Source organism: Opisthocomus hoazin, chromosome 15, assembly GCF_030867145.1.
Source record: "Opisthocomus hoazin isolate bOpiHoa1 chromosome 15, bOpiHoa1.hap1, whole genome shotgun sequence".
Classification (NCBI taxonomy): domain Eukaryota; kingdom Metazoa; phylum Chordata; class Aves; order Opisthocomiformes; family Opisthocomidae; genus Opisthocomus; species Opisthocomus hoazin.
This window is the reverse complement of record NC_134428.1, coordinates 23,063,142-23,074,754: the sequence shown is the minus strand read 5'-3', so window position 1 is coordinate 23,074,754 and position 11,613 is coordinate 23,063,142. Positions and strand designations below refer to the sequence as shown.

Genomic DNA, 11,613 nt, shown 5'->3' with positions numbered 1-11,613 from the left:
CGCGAGCATCGCTTGCTCGCACCCTGCCGGGTCCTGCAAGCCTGGTCCAGCTTGGATAGATTAGATGAGATTGGATATTTGGAAAGATTAGATTAGATTGGATATTAGGAAAAATTTCTTTACTGAAAGAGCGGTCAGGCATTGGACCAGGCTGCCCAGGGCAGTGGTGGAATCCCCATCCCTGGAGGGGTTCAGAAAACATGGAGATGTGGCACTTCATGGTTTAGCAGCCATGGTGGGGTTGGACTGACGGTTGGACTTGATGACCTCAGAGGTCTTTTCCAACTTTAATGATTTTGTGATTCTATGATAAGCGGGCTGCTCTCGGGGTGAATGCTCATACCCCTCCTCTGCTCCTGGCAGCTGAGGGGTTTCACGTCACGGCTGTACCAGCTGCCAGGAGGGCACCCAAACCTCCCAGAACTTTTCCGGTGAGTTTGGAGCATTGCTTGTTGCCCAAACCAGCCCCAGGGCAGCCTTAGGGACCCCACAGCAGTGTCTGGGGGGACAGACACCCAGTCCAGGCTGTGCTGCCCGAGCTGGCAGCCAAATCGCCCGTCCTCGTGTTGGCCAGGAGCCCCTGGGTGTCCCGGCTCCAGCAAGGCTGCACCTCCCGCTCACGGATGCGATCCTGCTCGCACCCCGTGTCGTGTCCTGGAGTCACACCAGTGCGAGGACCACGCATCCCAGCCCCGGTGCAAATGCCCCGTCCTCCCCACTGCCTCGCCGTGCGCCGGGGCAGGTCACTGCTTCCCACGGGACACTCCTGGCCCCGGCGTAGGGGGAGCAGAGTCAGCCCTCGTCCTGCCCAGCCGCAGCCGAGCACGGCTCAGGCCCAGAAAAGCACATCTCAGGCACGAGCTATGGCACAGACCAGGATTTTCCTTGCTGTAGCGTCCCACGGCAGGATTGGACTCGCCAGCAAACAGGCTAATTTAACCTCTGAGTGCTTGCGACCATCTAATGCAGCACTCTGAGCTGGAACAGAAAAACCAAGCTGTCTTTAAAGCTGCACACGGTAGTGCTGCACCGAATACCAGGGAAAAAAAACCAAGTCCCGTGTTTTGCCCCAGAATCAGTGCTCGTTCGCTCCGTGCTGTGCTGATCCGGGTTGCTGTGCCCAGGGCAAGGAGAGCCTGGGATCGCTGCCTGGCTGGAGCATCCCTCCCCGGCGCCCGATGCAGAAGTGGGGATTTTCCCAGCTCTGTTGGGATGCTCCTGCGCTCCTCCCTCCCCACCTGCGATCCGGCGTGGCTGGCAGGGCTGCGGCATTTAAGGCTGCAAGGGGACCTAATATATACTTACAAATATCTGCAGGGTGGGTGTCAGGAGGACGGGGCCAAGCTCTTTTCAGTGGTGCCCAGCGACAGGACAAGGGACAATGGGCACAAACTGAAGCAGAGGAAGTTCCAGCTGAACATGAGGAAGAACTTCTTCCCTCTGAGGGTGACAGAGCCCTGGCCCAGGCTGCCCAGGGAGGCTGTGGAGTCTCCTTCTCTGGAGATATTCCAGCCCCGCCTGGACAAGGTCCTCTACAACCTACTGTAGGTGACCCTGCTTTGGCAGGAGGGTTGGACTAGATGACCCACAGAGGTCCCTTCCAACCCCGAACATTCTGTGATTCTGTGATTCCTTACAGCACCCGAGTGCCGGTTCAGCAGCGGGGTCCCACGGCGGGCAGGGGCAGCCTGTGGACACCTCGCAGCCTGCGTGCGTGGATGTGGACCAGCCCACAGCAACGGACAAGGTACAAAACCCAGGGCAGAGCCAGCCCACGACAGCTCCGACCTCTTTTATTGCTTCTGCTCTGTGGCCCAACAGGATGCACACTGTATGGTTTTATTTATTACAAAAGGTCTTTAGGAAGCTGATCGCTACCTAAATCCCACCGCTATTTCTGCCCACAGAGACTCTAATGGGGTCATGGCATTGCTGGGGGCTGGTTTCAGGCTTTTTGGACACAGGGACTTGTCCAAGCCCACAGGTGAAACCCCCCCCCCAGCCCCATGCCCATGCAAAGGGCAGAGCCACGGGTGGGAAAATGCAAAACCCAAACTCCGTCCCTAGGAAGCTGAATGCCAATAAAACCCAGTGTTTATTGCAGTGCTCCTCATTGGCCTCGGTTTTATAGCTGTGCATCTAAAAATAAAAGCCCTGTGCGTCTTAGCTGGCCACAGAAGAGCTCGGAAGTTGAAGAGGCCGATCCGTCAGGCGATGGAGAGCCACCTCCCGGCCCTGAGCTGGGGCCAGCTACCTGCTCGGGACTTCTGTGCGTCGAGTCGGAGCCTCACGCATGAGAGACTCCATCTCTGCTTTCAAGTATATTTGGCGTGAACCAACGCAGTCTCTCCGGTATCGCACGTCCCACCGAGGGGGAGAGACCCGCTGGCCCCTGGAAAGCCACATCCCTCGGGTCCGTCCCAGCCTCGGGGGAAGATGGCTGGTTTGGGGCAGCTGCCGTAACGCCGTGCTGGCTCCAGTTTTGGCTCGAGGATGGGCAGCGAGAAGGTTCTGGAGGGGGCACACAGGGGCTGGCAGCCAGCGGGGCTCTGGCAAAGCCGAGGGGTACGTGATGCTCAGCAGCCGTAGCGGCTGCCCGCGGTGCTCACCTGCTGTCCCAGCTCCCCATCTGCAAGCCCTCCGGCCCAGGGGGCTGCACATTGCAAACAGCCCTCCAAAACACCCCGCCCCAAACCAAACCCACCGCCCGGAGAAGCACACAGTGGTTTAAACAGAAAAAAAAAAGAAAAAAATAATACCCTTGTGGTACGTAACTGCCACCACCACGGGCCCAACTGTGCTGTCCTTAGGCAGTTGCCCCATCCCAAGAGACGGGGCAGCTTTCAGAAAGACCCGAGACAAGGTGGGCTTCGTCCCTGGCCCCGCAGCAGCCGGGGAAGGCACAGACGCAGCAGCACCAACTTCACTTGCTCCTCCAGGTCCTGGACACGGCGTGGGGATGGCTGCCATTTGTTAGCTATGTAGCTCTGAGCTCACACAGTTTCTCGATGATGGGGGGCCCTTAGGAGAGAGGAGAGGCAAGCCAAAGGCGTGAGCAAGCAGCGCGGGGTGGCTAACCCCATCCAAGCCTTGGCTACCATCCCTGCTCCTGGGGCTACGTGTCCCCACAGGGAATTTTACTCCCACAGCCAGCAAGTCCTCAGGCCAGAAGAGCAGGAGCTCACGGCGGGTCCTGGACGGCGTGGTGGGTCCCAGACGGCGTGGCAGCACGTGGGAGCGGGGTCTCCGCGGTGTCAGCAGTGACACACGTGCACACCGGCCCTGACGCACCCACGGGCAGCGGGGGGATGCCCGGCTGTCCCCAGCAGCTGGGACACCTCCTCTCCGGGGCTGGGCGGAGGAGAAGCAGCAGCAGCAGCTTTCTGGGGCTGCTGCCGGTGCTGGATGAGTCGCTGCAGTTCAAGGCTGGGCTGGTGCAGGCTCAGGGAGGGAGGAACAAGCCAGGCAGGGGAGGAAGAGGCTGTGCGTACATCTGTGCAAAAACCATCCCTCTTGGAGTTGCCCTTTGGTCCGGACGCTCCCTTTTCAGTGCCCAGTTGTGGTTTCCCAGCAGTGCTGGCAACTCCTGGAGCTCAGCAGCCCCCAGCATGGTCATCTGGCATGGGCAGCTGCGTATGCTGCAGCCCCTTCGCACCGGCGAGACGGCTGAACACGTCGCTGCAGGGGTCCCAGCAGCACACTCTGTCCACAGACATCCAGAACCGGGGCAGTGGCGGAGCTACAGAACAAACTAACCCCGTGACACAGCTCACAGGCACCTCTCATGGGCTCTGTAGCCTTTAACGGCAACGTCCCCCCGGCTTCTTCCCTTGTGGTACATGAGGACTGAAAATGGCATCCCCGGGTGCGGCCGTGACAATCCTCCACCAGCGCAACCCTCAGCCTGCCCTTCGGACACCCGTGGTGCCTCTGCTCTACCCACTCCGCAGCGACACCGTAGCTCTTCCACCAGCCCCGCTTCTCCACCCAGCAGCGTCTACCTCGGCGGCTCCATACCGAAGACTCAAGGATGCTCTGCGGCATCGACCATCCCAGTGCCTGACCCAGGTGGGATGCAGCACCCAGGACCTTCTCCACGGAAGCACGGTGCCCGGCAGACGCACACCCACAGCTTTCCTGGCAGGGCGATGCTGGACACTGCCAGGAGGAGGGAGATGGGGTGATCTGATCATGCAGCCTGCGTGTGCAGACCTTCCTGGCTTTGAAATCCAAGGAGCTGCCGTCCGATCACCGGCTGGCAGGGTGAGCCACGAGCTTCTGCGATGAGCAGGTGGGAGAAGAGCCCCTCTCTTCATCCCGAGTCAGCTCTAAAGCCGTAGCAGCTCCTCAGGGATGAGGGTGACTGGGGATCCCTCCTGCCAGATGGAAGACAGCTACCTCTCGGCCGTGAGAGTGCCTCAGGGCTCCCTCCCCATGGCCAGACCCACGGAGGAGCGGTACCGTCCCCGTATCCCGCTGCAGGGACTCTTCCTGCAGGGAAGCACGTAGCCATCCTGTTGCACCAGCTGCAGGGAATGGCACAGCTGAGCCAGTGCAGGGAGCTTGGGCAGTGCCTGCCCGCTCCCCCTGCCCTTCCAGCCACCCCTCTCCCCGGACCTGGGCACCACCAGGAGGAAACACCCCCCAAAGCAGCCCCCTGGTACAGAGGGGGATTGGACTAGATGACCCATAGAGGTCACTTCCAACCCCTGCCATGCTGGGATTCTGTGATTCTGTGAACCCCCCCCGCATGATCCCCGACTAACGCAGAGAGGAGGATGGAGACCTGGTCTGTGCCATGCGGTGCACTGGACAAGGGCAGTGACACGCCAACGGTGACCTCATCTGTCAGCAACGCTGGGTCGGCCTCACAGGGGTGCAGACACAGCACAGAGACCCCGGGAGCCAGCGTGAAATGCCCCCCAGCCAGGCTGCTGGGTCCACGGGGCCAATCCTGCTGCTGGTCCCTTGTGGCATGGCTGGCCTGGGGTCCGCTCTCTGGATCCGGGTGGCCACGGCGCTCCAGCTCACCCTCCTCTTCCTCTCCGCAGCAGGGACAGCATCTGTCTGTCCATCCGTGGCGCCAGCCTTCAGCAGGACTCCACAGGGACACAAGCGGGTGGCCACAGCCCCGGGTGGCCACGGGAGGCTGGTGTTTAGGCGGCCTGGCCGGTTGGCTGGCGTTTGCTGTCCAGAATGGCCTTCCAGTCGTCGGACCAGGACTGCAGCCTGCGGCTGGGGGGCTTCAGCTGCAGGTGCTTGTTGTGGCAAGCGGTGAAGAGCACGTGCTCCCAGCTGGGGTTCAGCTCAGCCCCTGCGAAGCAAGGAGAGAGATGGCCTCTCTGGACAACTCCGCGAGATGCAGAGGTTGACCCTACTCCAACATGAGGAGCCTGCGGACACAAACCCCTAACCAGTGCCTAATTAAGTGGAGAGGGACCAGCGCCCATCACCCCCAGACACCGTCTGCCCCTCGGGGCTGTGTCCGGCCACTCCTGCCGCCCCGCACCTCCCTTACCTGTTATATCAGGTCTGTCGTCTATGAGCAGATCAGCAGAAACCACCGTTTTATCTCGCGTCAGAACGATCTTCTCGAGGAACTCGGGGCCGAAGTGTTTCTCCACCCAGGCGTACTGGAAGGCGAGAGGCGAGCGGTGAGCACGGGAAGGCTGACGGACGGGGCAGGGGCTGCTCAGCAGAGCGGCAGCAGCGCCCGGCACGAGGCCCCGCACAGGGAGCACATCTCGCTTAATAAGTTCACTAGTGAGAAAGATTCAGATGCTGCTGGAGCACAAGTTCTTTTAAAGCCAAGCAGCTTTCGACATCACGATGAAATATTAAGACAAAATGCCTTGGTGCATGCAAATGGCAGAGCTCGGCTGACAGCGGAGCTGCTGCTCCGCGAAGATGCGCAGGAACAAAACCAGTGCAACAGGGAAATATCACTTTACAGCGGGAAGCATGCGGGGGTCAGCTGGCTTTCCCTGGGCAGCGTAGCACGGGATGGGGGGGCTGGGATTCCGACCCGCTCACCTTCTCGTAAGGGCAGTAGCGGTACTTCTTGATCGGGCTTGTGCAGATGAACACGTTGGTGCTGCCACGAGGAGAAAAACCGGGGTCACTCGCTGGCCAAACACGCCAATTAGACCCTGCTCCCCCTTGAGAAAGATCTGGCTGCCTCTGCGAGACCCCACTCCATGCCTGAGAGGCAGGTGTCCAAAGCAGACCCCCTGCCACACACAGATCAAACAGGGGTGATTTAAGAGGTTAATCCCCCATCTTGCAGGATCCCACCCCCAGGGCAAGGGGGTACCCGCACCCATGGCACAAGCACGTTGCCCTTTTCACCACCCTTGCTGGGAGCAGATTGCTGAAGGGAAGGGGCTGCACATGGCTGATTATCTTGGCAGCTGCTCCAGGAGTCAAAGCCCTCTCCTTCCTCCCACGCCCGGCGGGCCAGGAGGTTGTTTTTAATGCTGATGATGTATTCAGCGCTTCTGCCAGGAGGCAGATGAGTCTGCAAAGCCACTGCTGCTCCCCCATCATCCCCAAATACCATGACCAGGTTCCTACTCACTCTGCCAGATTTGCCATTTGCTTCACAGCTTCCACAGCCCCGGGGAGCGGGTCCAGCTCGATGAAGAAGTTCTTGGATTCCCAGATGCTGATGGCTTTCTCCTGTGAGGGGAAAAAGAGCAGTTACTGCACAGGGCTTCTTGCTACTCTTCTTCCATGTGCATCCTCCTCACCCTTTGCTAGGAGAGAGGATGGTGACATAGGTGGGAGCGCTGGCTTCGGTCCCCTCCTGCTAACCCGCCTCGCCGCTGTGGGTGCTTCTGCTCCCCACCTGCCAACCTGCACCCGTCCCATGCAATTTAGATCGGAGATGCTCTGGAGCAGGCTTGCTTTTCCCCAGACACAGAGGAAGCAGCACGTTCCTACAAGGCAAAACACCGAGACTGTCCAAAATGGAACCAAAGCCCGGGTCTGTGTTCGGAGGGGCACTTCCACACAGATCCAGCTGACATGGCCTGGTAGCCCTGCTGTAACGTGATGCTGTTCAGCTCCAGATGCTGTCTGGCCTATTTGCCTCAATCAGATCACTTAAAATAGCATCAGGGCTGCTCTCAAAGGAGAAAGTATATTACAGGATGAAATGCATGTCAGGATGAACGCAGATGCTCTTCCTCAGAGATCCCTGCCCAAGGTCAACCAGGCAAACAGAGCATCTCCAGGCAAGGGTTTGAACACTTCACATCCAGGTCAGCAGCCGGGGTGCACTGGTATGGCGCATGGGGAGAGCGGAGCCGCGAGAGACCACAGGGAGCAAAACTTCGGGGTGAGGGCAGAGTCCGGGGGCTGCCTGCGACGGGTCCAGCACAGCTCTGAGGAACAGCATCCCCTGCGCTCCCTCAAACAGGTAACGGCTCGTCAGCCGCCAAGCAATGCAATTATTTTGCACAGACACGGGGTCCTCGGGGAGGAGAGCCTGGGAGTGCTGCAACGTGGCTGCGGGCAGAGGAAGCAGCTGTGTCCCGGCATTGCAGCACAGCCAGGCAGCTGCAGATGCAGCCGGCAGAAGTTTTGAAGGGACCCATGTCTTGAGGGATTGATCTTGATTTTGAGCAGCTCTGTTTCTGTGTTTGAGGCAAGGTAATAGGGACAAAAGGAACTTTAAGCCCATCCTGGCCTTGTTGTATTGCAACGGTATGGAGGAGCTGGCAGAGCATCCGGGTCGGGGAGAGCAACCTCAGTGATGCTTATGCGCTGGTGGTTACAACTCATAGGAACAAACAGGCTGGTTGGACACGCCAGCTACAAGTGCAGCTCCCTCCTGCCTGAGGAGTGGGAATCTGGCCTGTCCCACCACGTTTTGCCTTTACTACACCTGCACTGGGGGAAGAAAGCAGGCAACCACAAGCAACTGGGGCTGTGCTGTGAACTCCCGGCTCAAGGTAGCAACGCCCCGGAGCAAACACAGGGCTCGCTCGGGGAGTCATTCTGCTCCGTCCTGCTGGCTGCCGAGACGCCGGCTGCACACCTTGCTTGGTCTCAGGAAGACGAGTGCATGAACCCATTACATATTTGGGCACTGAGCATCTAACACGACATGCCAAAATCAAACCCTGTATTTCTCAAAAAATCCCAGATAACACAAGAACACCAGACACTCAAGTCAAAAGGAGAGCCCACCCAGATCAACTATTGCACTCCTGCCTTTTGCCCGAGCAGCAGAAAACATCAGAAGAGGGAAGAAAAGCCTTCTTCACACACGTTGAAAATGAAACACGCTGATTTGGTGCAAGGGAGCCAGCAGAAATGCCTCCTGGCACCACGGCAAGAACAGCTGGCCCAACAGTTTGCCATGGGGCCAGGCAAACACTCAAATGCCGGCTGCTCTGCCTTAGACTGGTGGGCAACAACGTTTTATTTTTAAGGTACTGAGACTGTAGTTGCACAAGAGACATCTGAGAAACGCAGCCTGACGCAGCAAAGCACTTCAAACTGCGCCAAAGTGTTTTCTTACAGCAAGGACTTCCGTAGCTATTCTGCTTCCACTCACGTCAAAAAGCGTTTTGCAGTCAAGCTCGATGGGGGAAGCACTAAGCTCATCTTGAAGAAAAGCGCTGCTCGGCTCCCCGAGCCAGATTACCTCCCTGCGGCACCGCAGCCAGCACGCTGCCCAGCAGACGGAAAAATCCCCCAGGCTGGGAATCCCACCACGTACCAGGCGGGACAGGCCCTTGATTTCCTTCTTCTTATCTCTCCCCGTGAGCAACTTCCCTGCCTGCCCCGTGCTCCCCACCCTTCCAGGTCTGCGTGCTCGGCGTTTTGCTGAGCTGTGGTTCTGCCTTGCGGAACTGGGGCCTTCAGCTCGTTGGACTCTTCGGCTCCCATTTTCCGGTCTCCTCCAGCAGGTCGATGGTGCTCTCCGATGAAGGGAGACTGGAACAGCCCACGTGCCCGTAGCCACAGAGCAGCTCCCAGTCTCCTCGTCCCTGGTCTGACACCACGGGTGAAATCAGGGCTGCCCTGAGGTCGGTCTGTGGAAGCTCTGCTACTTGTTCAGCGCAAGGTTTCGGTGGTTTTATATGATCACAGCAGACACAAGATGAGCTCACTTCATTTAACACATCCAAAGCAGTTAAGGTCAAGGAAAAAAGAAAAGTTATCATGCATTACCCCTGCCAAACTTTTAGCATCTGCCTTAGTGCATGAACGATGCCCTCCATGGCCCATTCATCAGTCCCAGCTAGAGCAGACACGTTGTTCCTTCACAGAATCACAGAATGTTTGGGGTTGGAAGGGACCTCTGTGGGTCATCCAGTACAACCCACCTCATCAAACTGTTTAGGACTTTGCCAGTGGGAGAGCCCCGGACCTTATCCATGCTCCCTTCCTTGTAGCCAGCACACCGCTGACGACAAGAGTACTTTTATTTGCTGTAGCACCTTTCAGTTAGTGCAACTGCAATCCACAGACGAGACCACAGACAACCCATCGTGCTGGGAAACTTGTAGAGGCAGAAACCAACTTTCTGCAGCGCTCAGCCCTTCATTGAATGATAAAGTACAACGCAAAGAGGGCATCTACTTTTAAGCTTTAATTATTAAAATGAATACAACAATTTTCAGGCATGGGAGGGCTTGCAGTTGTTTTAAGTAAGCCCTCACATGGAAGTATCAACGGCATTGTTCGCTCCCAACTTCTCTGCTGTGTCCCACCCCTCACATTGCTGTTGAGGAACTAAATAATCCATCTAAGAACATTTACCGATCCACGCAGCTTGGCCAAACCAGAGCTAGAAAATCCCAGCTGTGCAATTTGCGCATTTTAAAACAGATGTTCTGAAAGATCTCCTTTCCTTGCATCAATCTCCATCCATGCATGCAGGGAAAAGAGATGGATGTGCATGCAAACCGCCGGATTCCTGGAAAAGAGGCACCGCCGGAAGCCCTCCTGTACGTGTGCTTCGGCGGGAGCTCCGGCCAGCACCCGTAGCCCTCCCCAGCGCTGCACCCACCAGCCGGGTGCCGGTGGGAGCCGTCAGCTCCGGCTGCACGGCGCAGAGCGAACAAGAGCCACGCGCAGAGCCGGGGGATGCACAGACTCACACTCAGCTCAGGTCCCAGGTGCCCGTATTGCTCCGACACCCAGAAGCCCCTCCGGTCCTCCAGGGCAATGTAGGGCTTGTCGGGGTACCTGGCCCTGAACTTCTTCAGGAAGCCTCCCTCGAAGTCGGCCAGCACCCCGTCCATGTCCACCAGCACCCGCAGAGCCCTGCGGGACCCCGCTGTGGGGCCGGTGCCCCTGCCCAGCCCTGCGAGGGGGCTGCAGCAGCGAGGCCGCAGGTGCAAGAAGCTGCTCAGCAAAATCATGGCGGAGGGGGGGCTCGGGGCAGGGGGCTCGGGGGCAGGGGGGCTCTCTGAGCAGGAGGGGGGAGGCCCTTTATTTCAAGCAAGCGCGTCCCTTCTCAGCAGAAGGAGCTGGGGGTGCTGCAAGGGGGACGCAACGGGGAGCAGAGGGGCTGCGGGGGGGGGGGATGCAACGGGGAGCAGAGGGGCTGCGGGGGGGGGGGGGTGCAAGGGGGATGCAGTGAGGAGCAGAAGGGCTGCAGGGGGGGTGCGGGGAAGGGATGCAAGGGGGATGCAGTGGGGAGCAGAGGGGCTGCAGGGGGGGGATGCGAAGGCCCGTCCTTGCCCCCAGCGCCTCCTCCCCCTCCCCTCCCCATCCCTCCCTTGCAGCGAGCGCGGAGCGGGGGGCGGCGGGGGGGCCCCGGGGCCGCCCGGGACCCGGCGGTACGCTCGCCCCGACCCGGCAGTGCAAAGCCCAGTTCCTCTTCCCGGTGCCTGACCGAGCCCGGAGCCGCGGCACCGCCTTAAAGCGGCACAAACGCCGTTACGGCGGGGGGGGGGGGGGGGGCTCGGCCGCGCCTCCCGCCCCCTTTGAGCCGGCCCCAGCCCCGCTCCCCCCTCCCCCGGAGTTGAGGGGTGGGCCGGGGTCCTGCCTCAGTTTCCCCAGCTCTCAGCCTCGGGGGATCCCCACGCCGCCACTTGCTCTCCCCTTGCCCGCTGCGGAGCCTCTCTGTCCCCCATCCCCTGGTGACACCCCCCCTGCCCGGCCCTGCGTGGTGGGGGGCACGCGTGAGTGACACGGTGGGTTGTGCAGCTGAGCCTTGACGTAAAATACACGGTTTTCTACCAATGCATAGAATAGTTTGGGTGGGAAGGGACCTTTAAAGGCCACCCAGTCCAACCCCCTGCCATGAGCAGGGACACCTTCAACCAGACCAGGTCGCTCAGAGCCCCGTCTGACCTGACTTTGAACGTCTCCAGGGATGGGGCATCTCCCACCTCTCTGCACAACCTCTTTCCAATGTTTCACCACCCTCATTTTAGAAAATTTCTTCCCTATATCCAGGCTGAATCTCCCCTCTTTTAGTTTAAAACTATCACCCCTTGTCCCATCGCAACAGGCACTGCTAAAAAGCCTGTCCCCATCTTTCTCATGAGCCTCCTTTAAGCACTGGCAGCTGCTCTGAGGTCTCCCCGCAGCCTTCTCTGCCCCAGGCTGAGCAGCCCCAGCTCTCCCAGCCTTTCCTCCCAGCAGAGG

The 11,613-nt window shown here is 59.2% G+C and overlaps 1 protein-coding gene across 2 annotated transcripts; it reads right to left on the bottom strand.

The window, feature by feature from the left end:
- Positions 1 to 1,649: 1,649 nt before the first annotated feature.
- On the bottom strand, positions 1,650 to 10,837 carry NT5M (5',3'-nucleotidase, mitochondrial). Of its 2 annotated transcripts, XR_012765658.1 has the most exons (6): positions 10,116 to 10,837; positions 6,578 to 6,678; positions 6,034 to 6,094; positions 5,519 to 5,633; positions 4,787 to 5,314; positions 1,651 to 4,526 (listed from the first exon to the last, which is right to left on the bottom strand). XR_012765658.1 is itself a non-coding variant. In XM_075437028.1 (5 exons), the coding sequence occupies exons 1-5, from the start codon at positions 10,377 to 10,379 to the stop codon at positions 5,157 to 5,159; spliced, it is 699 nt and encodes a 232-aa protein (XP_075293143.1). In that variant the 5' UTR covers positions 10,380 to 10,837; the 3' UTR covers positions 1,650 to 5,156. The 2 variants fall into 2 exon arrangements, 1 of the variants encoding a protein (XP_075293143.1); XM_075437028.1 differs by having other exon boundaries at positions 1,650 to 5,314.
- Between the last annotated feature and the right edge of the window lie 776 nt (positions 10,838 to 11,613).